At 32.6% G+C, this 20,673-nt stretch overlaps 1 protein-coding gene across 49 annotated transcripts in view; it reads left to right on the top strand.

Annotated features, from left to right (window-relative positions):
- Rims1 (regulating synaptic membrane exocytosis 1) overlaps positions 1–20,673 on the top strand; it is a 443,971-nt gene that overhangs the window by 359,420 nt on the left and 63,878 nt on the right. For 33 of the 49 annotated variants that reach the window (XM_078019737.1, XM_078019776.1, XM_078019736.1 and 30 more), the window contains one exon: positions 15,951–16,186. The exons of 7 other annotated variants lie outside the window; for them this stretch is intronic. In XM_078019737.1, coding sequence (XP_077875863.1) covers positions 15,951–16,186 — 236 coding nt within the window. Of the gene's footprint in view, positions 1–15,950; positions 16,187–20,673 lie in introns of those variants that run through there. 9 more of the 49 variants (XM_078019731.1, XM_078019768.1, XM_078019763.1 and 6 more) reach the window with 2 other exon arrangements.

Raw genomic sequence — 20,673 nt, 5'->3', positions numbered from 1 at the left:
ATGTTAGTTATGTTTGAAAATGTTATAAAAATAATTTCATATGCCCCTTATTTCATTATAATTCTTTAATGAAGTAAGAAAACACCAAATAACCTTTAAAATAATCTTTAGATGTTTTATTATTGTATATGGAATGAACTTAACTATAGAATCACTTGAAGTTGGGCCTTATACATGCTAGTCAATCACTCTACCACTAAACTAAACCCCAGCCCCTTTTTTTAAAAAAAAATTTTATTTTGAGGCAGGATCTCTCTATGTTGTCCAGGATGGCCTAGATCCTTCTGTTTCAGCCTCCTAGATAACTGGAATTACAGGTGTGCACTACTGTGCTTAACTATCATTTACCATTTTAATTTCTCAAAATGAATAAATGAAAATTTTATATGCCAATTAGTTTGCCTACTGACATCAAATGTCCTCAAGAGTAAACAAGAGGGGTTATGTTATTTTATTTTACTTTATTTCAACTATCCAGACTTAACTTTTCATGCATGCCTGTTATACTATGGAAAACAAAGTTTGTAAAGATCTGCAAAGTACTGAAAAGGAGAGGGTAATATTATGGAAGTTAGATAAGAAGAACATGAATCTGAACACAGTAAAAATATTGCATAATTGAATATCTAAGAAAAAATATATTTAGTGATCTTCTGGTGTCTTAATAGTTTAAGGTTGTTAAGCCATTGCCACCTTAATTTCCTGTGAATAGATTAAAGATGGAAAGAATATCATATATACCCTCTCAATTGAGGTAAACAGAGAAATAATTCACTCTACCATACTTATTGCTATATTATACAACTAAATCAATTATTGTGCTGCATACCTAAATTATTATACCATACCATATTCATGACAAAACATTGCTTGAACTATGAATATAAGTAAATAGTCTTGATAATAATTGGTTACAGAATATTTGAAATAGGTGAGTAACTTCTGGTTAAGTTCTTCCTTGCTAACAATTTACGACTATTTTGAAGTGAAGCAGAGCTGGTACAGTTTGAAACAGCCCCATCAGATTTTTTTTTTTTTTTTTAGTTATACATGGACACATCTTTATTTTGTTTATTTATTTCTGTGTGGTGCTGAGAATTGAACCCAGTTTCTCACATGTGTGAGTCAAGTGCTCTGCAATTGAGCCAACAACCCCAGCCCCAGCTTTGTTTTTAATCCTCGTATTCTGCCAGTTTATTATAGATTAGCTAACATGGTGATAGAAAAGTCAATGATTGTCGGGAACAGTGGTGCATGCCTGTAATCACAGCAGCTCAGAAGGGTGAGGCAGGAGGACTGCAAGTTCAAAGCAAACCTCAGCCAAAGCGAGGTGCTAAGCAACTCAGTGAAACCCTGTCTGTAAATAAAATACAAAATAGTTCTTGGGGTGTGGCTCAGTGGTCAAGTGTCCATGAGTTCAATCTCCAGTAACAACAACAACAACAACAGAAAAAAAGAAAAAAAAAGCTAGTGACTTACTTACTATACAGTACATATTGAAAATGGTCAGTTACATGAAGTTTTCAAAATTTGAAATAAACCAGGAATATCTTATCAATATGGTGTTATTTGCAGAAATAATAATTATATCTTAGTGACTACTTCTGCTTTTTAGGGGGAACATTGCTATAAATTGTTTATGGGATTTAAAAAATACATTGTAATGTTTCACTGTTTATAGAAATCTGCCTCCCTATAGCTTTATTTCCTTTGTTGCAAATGGAATTATATTATTTTTGTAACAATTTGAGTTTCCCATAAGCCAGTCATCCTGCCATAGGATAGTTAATAGGGTATCAAGCATCCTTAATATAGCTGGTTTGTGGTATAATTATAATACATTATAGATAAAGGGCAAATAGTGGTTCTTAAGGAAGTCTTTATGGGATTTGAAAGTTTATTTATACATTGGAGAACTGATTGCTAATTATAAACTAGCAGTATTTCATCAATTGATAAGTCATCATTTTAATGGTCCTATGCATGAACTTAAATTATCAACATTAAATACTTAATTCTTAGACAAATATTCATATTCCTGCAGCTATTAACCTATTATTCACAATGGCTAGAATATCCTTTCACTCTGAACCAGTGCTTTAAAAACTTCACCTGTTTCATTTGCCACTTTCATATTTTTCAGTAACATATATATTTAAAATATTGTAATTTATTAAATTTATCTTATACGTACTATTATGATAAGTGATTTATATGTGATTTACATTAACATTACATTAACAATATCATCTTTCTTAAAGAGTACTATCATATCATTGTTAATCTCATTTTCCAAATAAAGTTGAAGCAATAAAAAATAAAATTGAAGCAACCTATTAATTCACAGGGCCAGTAAGGAGTAGAGCCAAAATTGATAGCCTGCCAGCCCATTCCAAAACACTTTTTTCTATTTAACCTAAACTTTTTTGACAATTTATAGTATAACATTTAAGATACACATAAGGTATAAAAAATATAAAATGCTCATGTACCTATTGTCATCCCTAAAATGGCAAATATTACCATTATGACTGCATCTCTATTACTTCCTCCAGCCAGACCCACCTCCCTATGTCAGGAAAATCGGCCAGTTCTGTTCTTTGTTAAATCTTCATAAACTCAATGTCTGTATCTGGCCTTCATTTATGGGTCTAGCATCTATTTCAATACCAATAACATTACAATAATTACTAGTGTTTATTGGTAAAATTATAATGGTACCACAGTAGGTATGACAGTTTTCTTCATCTCATTCTCACTATCATGAGTAGTGTTATTTCGTTTTTGTACTTTAGTCTTACATAAATTTTACAATAAGTACAATAAGTTTTACAATAAACCCTTGGTCTGAACTATATTAAATGTATAAATTTGATTTGAGGAAAATTGTTATCTTTAGAAGATTGAGTCTTTCAATGTATATTTCTTCATTAATTTTTACTTTCTTTAATGTCTTTTCATTAAGTTTTAAAAATGTTCTCTAAAAAGTTTATATGTGAGTAACTGTTGTGGTAGTTTTACATACCATGTATTTTTATACTGTTATGAATATCTTTTTTTCATATTTTCTGCATAATACTCTTTTATAGGAATAAAATTATTTTTCTGTATTTTCTAATATTATTATGTAAGTCTTTTTTCTTGAAATATTGTTTTTTCTGTCTCTCATCAATTTTGATTTATAACATGTTCATTTTTGTATAATTCTAAGTATATTTAAATTTCATCACATTTTATTTCCTTTTTCGTTAATTATCTGGAAGTCAGTCTCAGTTTCCAAAGGTATAGATTTTTGTTGCTTATCTCTAACTTGATTACCTTTCTGACATTGTAATCAGTGTTTTGTCTGGCACTGATTATTTGAAGTTTTTGAAGTTCTACTTATTACCTTTGATCATTTTTGTAAACATTATATATATGCTTGAGATAAATGGCTATCTCTAATTGTTAAACATATGGTTATTTATATTTTCAATACAAGAAGTTCATTTACATTGTTCTAAATTTCTGTTGCTTTACTAGTGTTATTGCCTATTTCATCTGGTATTTACTCAGAATGCTCATTTAAAATCTTTTCAACTATGATTGAGAATTTGTTAACTTCTCTTTTATTCTATCCATTTTTCTTTACATAAGATTATATAATCAGGTTCGAGTTCAGAAGTCTTCCATCATATTTTAACTTTTTTATCATCACCTAGTAAATCTCTTTATCCCTAAGAATATTTTTTTGCCTTAAGTCTGTTTTGTCTTCCAGACAGAAACAGAAGCTTTTTAAATGTATTCAGTATAATTCTGCACATCCATCTTTTACTTCAACCTTTCTGTTACCAAATGTTTCAGTTTTATCTTTTAAACAACATTTGATTGGATTTAATTGTTTCCTTCAAATTTCACATTTTCCAATTGTGTAGTGGTCTAGTTTATTGATTTGTGTTTATATTGATTTCCAATGGATTTGAAATTATTTTTGCTGTCTTTTTTTTCTGCTTTCATTTTTTCTTATTATTCCAGTATTTCTTCTTTCCTAGTTGGTTTTTAATAGAATTATTATTTAATTTTTCCCCTTTATTACTCTAAAACTATAGTATTTCTAAGTTTTACTGCCTAATTTAGTGTCTCAAGTACTATATTTAGGGAGGTAGTAAATTCAAAGTTAATAAATTTCTTTACATCCTCCTAGAGAGGAAAAAATATGACTATCATACACTTTAGTTCTACTGGTAGCCCTGCACTATTTACATATTTTCTCAGTGTTTTAATTATAAGTTGTTTTCTTTCTTCCATTATTGCCTACTGTTTTTCTTTCAATTGTTTATATGGACCCACGTACTTTCTACTTTTTTCCCCCAAAACTGTTTCTGATGTATCTTAGACATTCATTCTGGGATCATTCATCTTCCTGAAAAATTGTTCATTAGAAATTCTGCCAATGAGGGTTCTGAGACTTAGTTCTTGGACTGAGACACATGTTTTTCCTTATTGTTCTTTAAGGTTCTGGCTCACGCAGGGATTTTGGCTGTAACTCCTCACAAGACATGGACCCAAACTCTAAACTTCCTATCTGAAAATTCTACCAAGATATTTATCATTCACTTACCAACCTGTTCTCAACTCCTTTTTGCTCTTTTGGTTAAGGGGATATGCCTTTCTTTCTTGTGTGCTCAAGTTTCTATTTTAACTGAGTCTATTTGAAATTTTCTTTCTTTCTTTCTTTCTTTCTTTCTTTCTTTCTTTCTTTCTTTCTTTCTTCCTTTCTTTCTTTCTTTCATACTTTCTTTCTTTCTTTCATACTTTCTTTCTTTCTTTCTTTCTTTTGAGAGAGAGAGATAGAGCTTTTTAATATTTTTGGTGGACACAACATCTTTATTTTATTTTATTTTTTATGTGGTTCTGGGGATCGAACCCAGTGCCCTGCGAATGCCAGGTGAGCATGTTTCCGCTTGAGCCACATCCCCAGCCTGTATTTGCAATTTTCCCATCACTTTTAGGCATCTGGGGATGAAAGAATTTTTTTTTTTTTTTAGAATATGTCATCTTCCGCCCTGCTAAAAATACAAGTTCATATTTAAAGTGCTACTGTTTTCCTGATTTTTTATAAGAACGTATTCACTTAAAAATTTTACTTATTTAAAAAGGAAATTAATACATAGGAAAAACATGTAGGTTTTCATGAAAAGTAAAAAGAGACACAGCCCAAGAGGCTTTATCTCAAGTTAGAGAATCAGTGCCAGGGCAGCACATGCAACTTGCGTCTTGAACTGGAGATGAGATCTATAGAACTAGAAATGAGATCTGTAGAAAAATAGCAATCAGGAACATAGAGTGGGTAGGTGAAGGTAGCTGGAGGTTCAAAAACTCCCAGGAAAGAAGGATGCTCCTGCAAAAAAAGAACAGTTTGAGTCATGAGGAGTAATAGAAGCTAGGGAATGGAGAACTAATGGGAGGGGGAAAAGTAGATATAGCTCATACTGAGGAAGAGATTCTGGGGACTCAGAGGATGTTGAAATTGAAAGTCAAAGAATGGAAGGATGTCTGAGACTAAAAGAGTTGTTAGTGATAACTGAATAAAGAGCATGATGCAATCAAATGTCCCATGACAAGGCAGTTCAAGGTCTGCCAGCTTTCTCCTACAAACTGCTCCTCACCTGGATGCCAATCTTTGGTTTGGCCAGCTATGACTTTGTACTATTAGAGTTACCTTAGGGACAGGGAAAAAGAACCCATGGAGGAAAAAGAAAATGCTACAGGATGAGAAGGACAATTAGATTGCAGTATTTCAGAAACTCCAACTAAAGCAGTTCTATTAATATTTGTTTTACATATCAAAGATTGGTGAAATATCTTATTTTTAGAAAGGGCAGTAATTGCTGCTTTAAAAACATAATTTCAAACCAGAATCTGGCACAATTAATTTTAGTGCCATGATTTTTAAGGAAAAAAAGTAAAATATGAGTTGTGGTTCTAATTTTTAATTTTCAACTTGAATTCAGATAGCATCATAATTTAACTGAAAGATAATAAAGTATATAGTGAGTCTTCAATATACTACACAACGTAACAACTATAATTTCAAAGAAGAAGAAATCTAGTATACGGGTCTGTATTGGTCTCAGTTGGTCAGTTTTCCTGCTATGTATTTTGGTGCTTGAGGTAAATGAAATAATTTTCACTCCCTTTTAAAAGTTTTAGTTTTACATAGTATGATGTAGATTGTTCAGAGAAATATATTTTATTTCCAAGCTCATTGCTTCAGCTTTCATAGTTAATAGACTTCATACCACTCTTGGAATCTGCTAATTTAAAGCAATACAGTAAAAGTTTTAGAATATCTTTTCTTTATCATTTTATTTATTAAGAAAATCATCATTTAGAGCTATTTTTTTTACTCATTTCAATATATGATTACCTTGATCTCAACTAGCCTGTCTTAAAGCATAGGTGTTGTAACCAATCACAGTTTAATTAAAATTCATTAACTGAATACATATTATAAATACAGCAGAATCAAAAAGGCAGAGACCCCAAGAGGATATAAATACTGCTTTCCTATAATTAGTGGAAATATTTCTATAGCTATCTAAACCATCCAAAATAATTACTCTTTTTCGTTCCTTTGTATGCTATAATAGATAAACTAAGAAAGCATTGTGTGTGTTCATCTTTAATTTTATGACTTTATCATTTGAAAGTCACTTATACAATTTGTGATGTATATGTTATTTTTTATGATTGGTTTTCACTGAATATTGTACACTGGCTTTTGAAAACCTGTATTTATGTGTATGTGTATATACATATGTATGTGTGAGTATTTGTAATAGCATTTATATTGGAAATACATGACAACATATATATTCAACTTCTGTAGTTATTAAAATTTCTAAAAAAACATTTCTTAGGACAAATATAAATGTAATATTGGCTTGTTTAGGACATGAACAGAATGATGATATTCTTTCCATGTCATTATCTATTTAGTTCCCAATTCAGAAACCTGGAAGTGAACTTAATTTTCAACTTTGCCCCATTTTCCTTTTAATTCAGTGTTTCTTAGTGTCTCTCTCTCTCTCTCTCTCTCTCTCTCTCTCTCTCTCTCTCTCTCTCTCTCTCTCTTTCTCTCTCTCCACCCCTCACCTCCTGCCCTCCCTTTCTTTGTTATCAACCTCATAAGGAGCATGTAGATTTTTTTTTATGATTGCCCTCCCCATCTGAAATTTAATACCATGGATTCACCATATCCATTCTGTACTGTAACTCTTTGGAGGACCACTAACCATTTCATTAGCAAAGATTTTTCATTTCCCTTCTCCTACCATGAATCCATAGTTAACATTTTGGGGCAATATTCAAGTATACAAATTCACTTGAGTCATCAAATCTTGTTGATTTTACTTCCCAGACAGACCTCATGACTACAGATTTAAGATTGCAAATGAGCAGTGTTTTAATCCTCTCTAATTTTGTAATAAATATCAAAAAACATCACTAAATGTGAAAGTAGGAGCCAGACACATCCCTAAATTGCAAATGATATAAAAAATAGTTTTCAAATTCAGTGTAATCTAAATCAAAGTAAGTGGAAATACCATTAGTAAATGATGACTTAAAGCAGCTATTTATGAATAGAATGTTCAGTTTTCTAAAATAAATGTCATCACCTTGAAAGCCCAATGAAAAATGCCCAGCTAGAATCTGTGACGACTGCGAAAAGTTTTCAGTCCTGGATAACCTTGAAACACACTTGTACACTTTGAATATCAAACACCATGGACTCTAACAGAAACATCCCAGGTCTGCCAGTCTGTGACAGAAGCACTGGAGGACTGTACATAGCAATTGAAGAGGCAAGAGTTATTCAACATAGATTGTAAAACAATGAATTGCTGTAACACAAATATAGCACATGCATCTTCATTACATTATTAACCATATGAATATTTTGATAACAATGTAACTAATAGATTTGATATTTCTATCTTTATTTAAATATAAGCAATTTTATGACAGTCTCGCAGATCCAGGCATGGCAGTATAGCTTGTATAAGACTAACTTTCCCAGGTATCAAACTACAAAAGACAGTTGAGATCAATAAACAAAAAAACTGTTGGAAGGTATTCGAGAGCAACAAAACAGGCAGGAATTTGACGAACTCCAGTCACTGAAAAAAAGGGGAAAACTTATAAGGTAAGTGTTAAGTTTACCCTAGTTTTCTCTGAAGGTACTTTGCAATTGTGAGTATGGGAAAACTGAAACAGAGAACAGTGGTACGAGACTGAAATGACTGAGTAGAAATTTTGAGTGAAGGGCTTCTAATTTTGCCAGATTCCCCTAAAGTACTATGTTGACTAATGAGTTAAGCACACTCAGGGAAAGATTCCAAGAAACCAAACAAAAACCAACTGCCAGAAGGCTGAGGAGCCAGGCACAGATTCCAGCAGCTCCCAGGTGCTATGGAGACATATTGAACTCCAAGTCCCACAATGTTAGAGAGGCCTGATAAACACACCTTCAGTTTCATGTACAAATCTGAGAAGAACCAAACTCTGAGAGTGACACTAATCCTGCAGAACTTTAAACCAACTCTATACAGAAAGAAGATTAGATCCATCTGTTTTTGGTACTGGGGATTTATTTAAGGAGCACTTTTACCACTGAGCCACATCCCCAGTCCTTTTTTTTTTTAATTTTTAATTTTTACTTTTAATTTGAAGTCAGGGCCTCAGTTGGTAAGTTTCTGAGGCTGTCCTTGAATTTGCGATCTTCCTGTCTCTGCCTCCTAAGCTGCTGGGATTACAGGCATGCTTCACCATGCCTGGCTTGGAATCAGGTTTTTTTTTTAATTAAATGACAATTATAAAATTTAAAAGTACAAAATAATTTATAATTTAATCGATGTCTTTGATGGAATATTATAAACAGCAAAAGAAAATTTAGCTGGTCAGTAGAAAGACTATAAATCAAGACACAGAGAAATCAGGAGACCAATTGGAGAAGACAGTAAGATATGGAATTGGTAAAAGGGTTCAGGGGGGGTCCCAGAAGAAAGGAAATCATAGATAGTACACCTGAATACTGAGAAAATGGCTGAGAATTTCCAAGAACTGTTAAGACATCATATTACAAATTAAAAAATAAACTTTAAAAGCCCCACAGTATATGAACAAAAGAAAATGTTACAGTATCACAACTGAAGCACAGAAAACTGAAGAAAAAACTTCTTAAAAGAGTCACATGGATTAAAAAGAGATATATTATCAGGGTAGCAACGAGAAGACTTTGGCTGAAATTTTATCAGATATTATGAACCCCAAAATTCAGTAGAGTAACTGAAAGAAGACTGAATGGAAAAAAAAACCCTCCAATTTATAATCTTATGTTTAATAATTATTATTCAGCAAAAACATCTTTCAGATAATAAAAGAATACATAGGTTGATAGATCAACTAAGAAATTTTATCACCACCAGACCTGCACTACAAATATTCCTAATGGGGGAGTTCTTCATGTTGAAAAAAAGTCTCCTGTTGGAAGCACTAAACTTGAAGAAAAATGAACATTGGGAAAAATTAATAATGATAAAAACATTTTGTGATAGTCAAAGCTTAGGTAAAGGTAAAACTATATAAAAACACCTGCATGAAAGGTGAAAGGATTATAAATGGGAATTAAATAATTGTGAAGATATTGCATTGTTCTGAAAATGATAAAATTACTATTTTTAAGATTATAATAAGTCAGGATGCATTTTTAAATCTTTAGTCACCTATTAAATGATAGTAGAATTCATAACTCAAATATTAATGGTGGAGCAATGTAAAGTAATAAAAATACCAAATTAACCAGTAGTCAAGAAGGAGAAGTAAAAGAACAAACACATGGGATAATTGAAAAGTAAACAGCAAACATATATAATATATCAGACATATAGTAACTATTTTATATACACACACACACACACATATGTGTATATCTAACACTAGAGAAAGAAAATAGAAGACATTAGGACCAAAAATGTTTGGATTTTGTTCCATACCCACAAGATTGGTTTACACTTTCTTTATGTAATGCATTATAGAATGAAAGAAGTCATAAGCTTGTTTCAATGTATTCCTAATACCTGATTAATCTGGTTAAGCAAAAAATATTTAACACTCATTTATGACTTAAAAAAAACCTTAGCAAACTGAGAATATTCTTAACATGAGGTTGAATGTTATCTGAAATAATCTTACAAATAACATTGTACCTAATAGTGAAATAGTGAATTAATGCTTCCTCCCCAAAGTCACTGGCCACTTTTACAAATTCTATTCAACAGTATTCAAATAACCCTTCTGGCCAGCCAGTGTCAGACCTGGCAATATAAAAATATAGTAAAATGAAATAAATAAATAAAATCTATAAAGATTGGAAATTAATTAAAACCATTATTATTTACAGTTTATATGATTATGTATATAGTAAACAAAAGGTTTTCAAAACAGATATTAGAATAGATGAATTTAACAAACTTATTGGATACAAGGTCCAACATACAGAAAATAATTTTATTTTTATTTACAAATAACAAGCCTTTGGTAATTAAATTTACAAAATGACATCAATCTAATGTAATTAAAAACATGAAATATCTAGAAACAAATCTAAGACCTAGGAATAAACTAGGAAAATATGTGTAAGACCACAACATTGAAGACTACTTACAACCTCACATAAAATCAACACATGTGTATTTGTTAGCATGAAGTTCAATAAAAATTACACACAGCCAATGGCTCCTGAAGGTCTGGCCTATTTGAAGGTATTGGATATATATAATGGTCTTATTTGAATAGGTTCCTCAGTTTTAACTGATGCTTATGTATCACATTAGTTCTACCAGACACCTATAGGAGTATTTGATGCCATCTTGGTTATCAATCCCCTGTCCTTGTATTATAAATTATGGAAATTGTGAGAAATTATGAGATGTATACCTGAGAGTACCTTCTTAATGTTGACCAGAAAGTTTCTGTCCTTATCTTCCATGTATGATTAGTAACTTGTGTCGTGATCCAAACTAATGAGTAGGACTAGCAATATCATAAACAGAATTATGAACCTACTGTATATTTCACCCTCTGTTATTATGCCCTATGTTACTTCTCCCCTTTTAGATTTACATGATAGAAGTCTAGGTTTCTTGGATGGGCTAAAAGTATAAAAATGGATTGGAATTGATTTTTAGCTGAATTTATCACTAATATAGGAGTAGTACAAATCTTTACATAGTCCCATACATCTCTCCTGAAACCCTTCTAATTTTCTGAAATAAGATATTTTAAGCCCATATATTTTCATCCTGTTTCATAATTTTATGCCAGCCACCTTACATTGGAATAATGGACTATATCTGTCAACTAAAGGTGCAGATTGATTGTCTTATATAATACATCAATTGAATATCTCTAATTAACAAAAGTCTTTTTAGTCTATGTTGGGGAAAGTGAGCTTATGTTGTTTTAATTTTTTTACCAATATTTTAGAAACTGTTTTTTGAAGTTAGTTTCTAGTGTATTTCCATAATATAATTCTAATATATGCAATAATTATTTTATCCTACCATCTAAGAAATAGTATGCATTTTACCATCAATGGCATGTCATAGTTGACTTAGTATTTTTTTCTTAAAAATGTACAAAATAACGACTTAATACTAATGACATATTCAAGATTATTGAATTTGCATAGATTTTCTTCTACCGTTGTCATTTTGTGGTTCTCTATATAATTGTACATATAGTTTACAGGGGGCAAGATGTGGCGGGTGCAAAATGTTATTATCACCAGACTTCCCTTCCACCACATATCAGTATGAGATCCCCCAAATTCTACTAAAGTTCAGGATGATAGACCTTCCTTACCACTTGTAGTTCTAAGATCCAGTAATCCATGAGACAAATGCTTAGCCAGTTTCATGTGCAGGTGTTTTAAGTGTTGCTTCTACATATGAGGAAGTACATTCCAACCAACTCAAATTAATAATGGAGGATGTTTTTATTTTTAGAATTATGATTCAATTTAGTTGCTACATCATTTTATATTTTCCATTATATTAAACATTATTGGAAGAAATGCTAGCTTATCCATTAAATAAAACAAGTGTAGATGTTAGGAAGAAATTCCAGGTTAACTTGTCTATAAATCTTCAGAAAAATAATAAAATTGTATGGTTATGTATGCTACACTGATAAAATCTAGGAAAAGACATAAAATTCTTTTTTAAAAGAAATTGAGTCAGGTGTGATGACACTTGATTGTAATTGTAATTCCTGCTACTCAAGAGGCTGTGGAAGACTGCAAGTTTGAGGCCAGACTGGGCAATTTAGTGAGTCTCAGTCTCAAAATAAATTTTAGAAAAGTCTGGACATGTAGCCCAGTGGTAGAGTGATTACCCAACACACATTAGGGCCTGGATTTAATCTTTAGTACTTAAAGAAAATCACTCTTTTAGAATATTTAATCTAGGCCCAGCACAGTAGCAAATGCCCAGTTGCTTGGGAAGGTGAACAGGAGGATCGCAAGTTCAAGGCCAGCAACTTAGCAAGACTCTGTCTCTAAGTAAAACTAAAAGATCTTGAAATGGAGTTCAATGGTAGAATGCTTGCCTAATATGCGCAAGGCCCTGGGTTCTATCACCACCGACTCCCCAAGAAAGCGTACAATACAGTAGTTTTCAGTACAGTCACAAAGTTGGGCAATTATCACTACTACCTAATTAAGTAACATAATTCTCATTCCCCCAGAGAATCATGTACCTATTAACAGTCATCCCAGTTTCTTCTCTAGCTGTCAACAACCACTGATCTTTATTCTGTCTTTATGGATTTGATTCTAAATTATTTCATTTAGATGGAATTGTGCCATACATAGGCTTTTATTTCTGGCTTTCACATGTTTTCAACTTCCATCTACATTGGTAACATCAATCTGTATTTCATTCCTTTTTATGGTTAATGTTCTAGAGTATGAGTATACCACATTTTGTTGAGTGGTCATTTGGGTTGTTTCTACTTTACTACTTTTATGACTAATGCTGATATGAGCATTCATATTTAAGTGGGAAAATACCTTTTTTTGTTATCTTGCACGTATCCCTAGGGATGAAATTGTTGGATCATATGATGACTGTATGTTCAACTTTTGAATGTAATTGTTGGATCCTCTGGCAACTCTGGGTTTCAATATATTTACATTTAACTAAACTGCCAAAGTATTCTCCTAAGCACTGGCATTGTTTTACACTCCAGACAGCATTGTTGAGGGTTCCAGTTTTTTTCAGATTCTCGACACTTGTTAAAGTTTCTTTTATGATAGGTATCCTAGTACATGAGAAGTGAAATCTTATTTTGGTTTTCATAATGACGCTCAGCCAAAATTATGAAAGTACTTGGATATGTACACTTTGTGGTTTTAGATTTTTTTAATTTTTTATTTGTTTTAATTAGTTACACATGACAGTACAATGACCTTGACATATCATGCATTTGAATCAGATGGGATATATTAAAGTTCTTCTAAGTTAGCAATTTTTTTAAGGATAGATTTTTCTTACAAATTAATATCAAAGTGGGAGATTTAGTTTCTTCTCTGAGGATCTTTTAGTTCTTCATAGTGGAATTATAGTGAATTTGTTAATCTATATAGATCAATCAGAATAGGAGCTTGTTAAATATGAGGTACATTGGGATCTATTATTTGTTCACTCTGATAGCTATCCCTAGAATACACACATAGTAAAAGATTTTTTTATCACCAATTAAAAAACTATTTTTAGTAAAGAGAACTAGAAGCTTCCGTTTTATCACTCAGCCATAGGATCAAAATTAACAAGGAAACCTAATCTCAGACTTTATAGGACTGTGCTCTTTTCAGTGTGTGCAAGACTTTTTCCGGAGTGATAGGATCTGAGCTTTTAGTAGCATACAAACAATCAGACATTCGAAGAACTAACAAACCAAATTTTCTGTCATCTGCCACCCGACTGTCAACATATGTCAACATATCCCTGATGTCTGTCATCCAAAGAGACTTCATCTGCAGATAGATTTCCTATTGTTGTTGACACCAGTTGGGAATGTATTATTAGCACAAGCAAAGCAAAATCAGAGCCAAAGTTACCAACCAGAAATAGAAACAAACACAACAAAAATAAAACACACATTATAAACCAAAGTAGGAAATAAGAAAACATAAACAGGAAACCTTTCTGTTGCCTTTTAAGATTAAATCTAGGCCAAAAAAAAAAAAAAGGGCAAGTGTGGGCTTGGAGACCTGAGCCCATGAAGACAACACAGCTTAATTTACTGCAGAAGGGAGTCCATTTGAACTGTTTTAATGGGACTTCCACAACATCAAAGCATAGTTCTCAAAATCAAAGCATGATTATCAGAAAAAAATAGCAAATTCTGAAGTTTTACTGAACATATTAGAAAACTACCAGAATGACAAGGTAGTCCTAAGGATGATTTGAGAAACTCACGTAATTATATACACAAATAGATTTAAGAATACTAATATAAGGTTGGTAAGATTCACAACTGGATAATGTGCCTTAAATCAATAAAACCTATCTGTTGGTCATTTTCTCTACTAGATTGGTGGCATTGATGAAAAGTAGTTTTAGTGAAGTGATAGAGACAAATGTGACTCAAATTAGTGCAGAAGAGAAAAGGATGAGCAGATGTATCACTAAAAGTCTCCTTAAAGAGACTTTTCAGCAAAATATTAGTAACTCGAAGGAAAAGGGAGATAAAATAATGACGATGGGATTTTTGTTTGAACTTAAAGTGAACTCATCTCAGAATTATATTTACGTACTAATAAATCACTTTATTACCTATTCTGAAATCAGCTAATTGAGCAATGGAAAGGGTGCTGCATATAGGTTATGATGTTGCATAACCTATATATACCGACATATATTAATCAAATCTTAGTGTTACTAGTAAACAAATAAAAAAGAAAGGGTTGGGTGACAATAGTCTTGATGTCAGAAAGACTGGAAAGCTTTATAAAGCAGAAGGCCTTAATTTTCATCTGAAAGGTTCACATAAATGATAGTAATAATTTTTCAAGCAATAGAAGCAGAAAAAAATTAAGACTAAGAAATGGATATACATTAGTGCTAAAATCATGACCTTTGGGTTATTAGATGAATCAGACTAATTCTTCTGTCTAGGTAGACAGAAGAAGTGAAAATGCTTTAATGTCTTATTATTGAATATCATAATGTGCAAAATTATTTAGGAAGTCATACTTGTCCTCATACCATATAAAAATGATTTCAAGCATCTAAGAGATATCTTATTTTTTGAGGAAAAATTATATCTCAAAATATATTCACAAAAACATTTTAATATAACTTCTTAATTCAGCCTCCCTAAATGGTAATGCTTGCTGCATAGATTACTCTCATAACTTTTATTTGTCATAATATTAGGATTTATTCTGACTCACACCTTGACTGCCATCATCACTGTTAAAGGTTCTCTGTTTGCTAATGTGTATTTTGCACTTTGAAACAGGAAATAGAAAAGGAAAACATGAGGTGGTGGTAAGGGTCTTATGAGTCAGTATTTGCAAGTATTTTAAGGAAACTTAAAAATAAGAGGTTCACTGGTCAGTAACACTTATCTCCCCACTGATAGCATTGGTTATTTCTGTTCACTGTTTTTAAAATGTCCATAGTTCACTCTGTTGAAATGGCATTGTCACAAGCTGTTCTTTAAACATTGCGGGGATGGTGATTTGATCTCAGAGTATCTGTGGCTGTAGGTCTAGTACTTGACTGGCTTTTCCCCATAAAACTGTGCCTGGATTATTTCAGAAATAAATAGATTTAGAATTTCAGTTATGCTGACCTGTAATTTATGGACGCATATATGTTTTTACTTTGTAAATATAGTTCATTTACCCCCAAAATGCAAGGCAGACGGATGGGGACTTCAGGAAGAGCCATCACGAAGAGCACCAGTGTAAGTGGAGAGATGTACACACTGGAGCATAATGACGGCAGCCAGTCAGACACAGCTGTGGGAACCGTTGGAGCAGGTGGGAAGAAGCGGAGATCCAGCCTGAGTGCCAAAGTGGTTGCCATAGTGTCTCGGAGAAGTAGAAGCACATCTCAACTCAGCCAAACAGGTAAGTGAGGTGCGTTCCACTTAAGCATCTCAAGTTTTTGCTGGAGTGACAAAAATTGACCTTCGTGCTACAACTGGTATTGGGAATATAGTGTGTATTTGTTTCTTCTTTGGCAAAGAAACTTTATTTTTTTTAACTCTGAAAATCTGTTCAATTCATGGGATTTTTTTTTTCTGCACAGCTCTCTGAAGAAGGTATCATTTGTTAATCTGCAAAGTGATCAGATATTTTCCTGTAAACTAAAAAAAAAATAAGGCCATGTCTACAAATGTGCAAGGAAATGCAAAGAAATATTAGAGATCCAAATTGAATTATATGCAAGAAAAGCAACAGGATTCTCTTTTTCAAAATGTTCCATAATTCAATTATCTACAATTCAGACTATATCTATATATTTTTATAGAAAAGAAGGTCAGTTGTGCAACTTGAAATATAGTCTTCAAGGTACTGTATGAAAATAATTGGTCTGTGTTTGGTATAGTTTCAATGCAAGTAAAAACCCAGAAGCGGTTTTACTTTAGAAAAATGGGTCAGTGAATTCCTGCAAAGAAAAATGTTTTAATACAAATTTGTGTTTCACATGTTTTCTGCTGTTTATGAATCTTAAAAGCTTTATGTCCTGAAGGTATATATAAAAAAAGCAAATGCAGAAGTTAGAGTGACTATTTGTTATTATAAAATATAATAAAAGACTGCTTTAAATTATGTAATATTTGAACACATGTATTACATAATTTATTACTGTCCTCAATACTTTGTAAAACTGAAGGTAAGTGAAATAGTGAACCAATTTAAATTGTCAGAACTCATTTCTCCTCTTGTAACCAATGGTTCCATTTTCTGTTCCTTAATAGCAAGCTCCCTGTTGTTACAAAATTTACTTGTGAGAAAGCCTCTATGAAGTCTTTTATATCTCACTCAGTATTCTGGGAAGCACATATTTTAAATTATACACTCTACTGGATATATTGACAAGTAAACAGAGTAGGAAATTTTGAGCCATTTATAAATTGAATTAGGGCATATGACATTTTTATCTGTATAAAATAAAAATGGTTTGTCTAAGGTTAGAATTAACCTAGTATAACTAGCATCCCTGTGATAGGTCTGCCTTTTTGCTACCCAGTAATATAAGGTGTTCTTCTCTTTTTAGTGTTAAGAAGATTCATTTGTCTTCCTTAGGGTCAGGTTTCTTTAGAGTAGGAGTAGGAGGTGTTTTTCCATTAATGTTGTTTTGTTGCTTGATTGTTTTTATGACCAGTGGTTCCTGGTTACTGGTTTTGATATAATTATGCTCTGCAGTATAGGATGTGGGATGTAGAGAAAACTTAGACTTCAGAATTCAAAATACGTTATTACCTGGATGAAACTGGGATGTTCTTCGATGTCACTTAAGGAAACCTAGGCTTCCTCAGTGAAATGCTGCAGGTTGAGATGGCTTATCTTCTTCCCCCAATACACACATCTCTGTTTCCTTTCTAGTTGTTTAGGGAAACAAATAACTGGTTTGTTCGTTGAGTATTGGATGAATAGAATAAAGTTCTCTTAGAGTTACATAGGAAGTATACTTGTGGTACAACTTTGTAGGTAAAAGGTTTAAATAATTACTATGGAAACACTCAGCTCTCTTTGCTTTATTAGTTTACACTGTATCTTAGTTATTTGACTTTCAAATAAAGTCATCTTTCCAGAAATTGCATGGCTAAAAGCTTCCATACTTTCAGAGATTGGGTTGCCACATGTGAGTGTAAAAAGGCCAAAGTAGCAAAACGGTTCTACCCTACAGTGACTCTGGGAATGAAGTTCAACCTCTCTCAGAACACAGTTTGCTTATGTAATGATGGATTAACTTTCCAAATGTAAAATTTTATGATTCTCTTTCTGCACCATAATTTTTACCTTTTGTCTGATAACCTGTTCATTCTTCTGATTTTTCTAGAGCAGATGACAAATGTTGATAATCTTCAATTATCATTTCCCTTTGTTTCAGAGAATAGCCTGATTTTTCTCTCTGTTTTCTCTTCTACTTGTGATTTTAATTTATTTTCCTCCATCTGTGATTATATTTCATCACTCCTGTAAATATTCACCAAAATTCAGAATTTCTATGAGGAGTCTTATTTTTTACTGCTTCAGCTTCTACATGTGGCCATCAAATCTGTATTTCTGGACTCTTCATCATTCAAGAAACAGTCCTTCATTTTTATTGCCCATTAGGAAGCTCCCCTTGAATGTCCCAAACTGGTATTTCCACATCTCTTAATTTCTAATTTGCTTTAAAATGTTTCAACTATAAATAATATTATTTTTTAAATCTCCTCTACAGTTCATAATGGAGGTGGGAATAACTTTTCTTTTTTTTAACGTAAGAGAGTGGAATAAGCAAGTAAGTCTCCAAACATTGACTCTCGTTGTTGATGTTAGTTAATGTCAGCCAGTCAAGCACATAGCTAAAATCCTATCATTAAACAGTAACTGGATTAGGTTGAAAGTATGAAAGTAGTGAGGGAAAGGGAAATTCTAAGGAAAGGCCCTTGAATCAGAAATATTTTGGAATTGCATGAGACTTTAGGTAAAGTTTGGACTGAAGAATGTACAGGAGAATTTAGTTTCGAATAGTTTAGTGACCCAACCTGTGTATGCAATATGAGAACTTGTCCCCTCGCTTGCTCACTAATTGTGTGATATTCCACCAGTGGTACTTCTCTCTTCACTAATGAGTGAAGGCATTATTTGGAAGGATCCACAGATCTGTGAAGAATCATCCCTAAATTCACTCTAGAAATTATGGTAATAAATATTATAGGAATGACATATTCAAGTGTCTATGTGAATAAAACTAATAACATGTCTATATTCCTAGACCTTTCACTTGCACTCTTAAGTTATGTATATGGATATGTGCTTGTAAGTTCACTCCCTTATTGGTCACAATAAACTTATGATCACTATCCCTACTTTGAAATTGAAGAAAATAAGACATAAAGACACTAGGTAAATTGGAAAAGGTCCAATAATAAGTGATTGGGTCTGGATTTATTCACTGTAGGTGTAGTTTTTTGTTTGTCTTGTTGTCATTGTTTTGTTTTGGTTTTCAGACTCACCCAGGCTGGCTTCAGATTGGTAGGTGGATGCTCTAGCAGTCCTTTCGCCTCAGCCTCCCTAGTAGTGGTATGCCACCATGCCTGCCTTGGGCCTGAATTTAAATCCCAGATGCCAGTGCCAGAGTCCATGCTCTTAACCACTATGATAAGAAATTTCAAATCAGGTTCAACAAATATTTATGAAACACCTGTATGGTTAGTATGTAGTGGGCACCATGTCAGGCCCAGGATTAAGAGCTGGGAATAAAAGGATGAATGAAATACTGTCCGTGCTCCCAAGGGTACACAGTATAATAGGGCAAGTCACATATATTATTCCAGGTGGAAAGGGAATTGTTCAAATGTCAGAGAGATGCAGGGGAAGCACATAAAAGGAGGTGATTCACTCTCTCATATAGTTCTGAAAGACCTTCCTGACAAAATGAGGCCTAACGAAAACATAAATAAATCAGGAAAATGACACTTGGAAGTACCTTCCAGGGCACAGGAAATAACACCCTGATTATATGTTGAAATTGTTGAGTGATTACTTTCCTGGGATATGGGAAATAAATCTGTGTGAATAATAAAACTATACGAAAGATTTCTGTAATTCTAATGGCTGCTCCTCCTATATACAAAGGATAGGTCATGTCAGGACAGATCTTAAATCAAATTAACACTGTACATCTGAGACCATGATTTCTGAATAAGGTTTTTTAGCTTCTATGAAGAAAATACCTATCGGTATAAAATATAATAAGTTTCATAAAATAGAAATTATTCAGTTTACTTTGTATTATGGATAAACCATAACTCTAGTACTATACCAGGTATGCTGAGTATTGAGAAAACAGAAGTACCATCAAATCATTCACATATGAGCCACATATGAGCCAAATAACTAAAGTGAGAAAATGTAAAATAAAATGCCAAACATAATAAAATCCAGGGCTGTTTATGTACACTTCCAGAGGAATTTGGAAGACAATTGATCAAGGACCTGAGTCTCCCAGGAGGAAGGAACATACAGAACTGATAGATGATTGTGCTCTGCCCACAGGCCAACCATCTGACCACAAGCTCCTCATTGCTTAAGTCATTATATCCAAGGATGTTTTTTGTTAAACGATTATTTTTTCTACATATTGGCAGGATTTGGGCAATTATACTCTAATTGTGGAAAATGTTACAGGACTTATTTATAATTTTCAAACCATCAGGAGTCAATTATGATATGCCAAATAAGAATGTACTAAAATTGCTTCTATGCATATTTAATAATAGATATTTTGTACCTTTTCAATATTTTTTTCTTTATCAACTTTTTTTTGCCTGTATTCAAAACCTTTTCTTTGAGACCATTCTTGGGATCCTCTAACTCTGTAAGTTGTCCCCTATTGT

The sequence above is a fragment of the Ictidomys tridecemlineatus genome, chromosome 8 (assembly GCF_052094955.1).
Source record: "Ictidomys tridecemlineatus isolate mIctTri1 chromosome 8, mIctTri1.hap1, whole genome shotgun sequence".
In the NCBI taxonomy this organism is placed as follows: Eukaryota; Metazoa; Chordata; class Mammalia; order Rodentia; family Sciuridae; genus Ictidomys; species Ictidomys tridecemlineatus.
The sequence above is the reverse complement of the archived record's forward strand: the minus strand, read 5'-3'. Positions and strand labels throughout refer to the sequence as shown.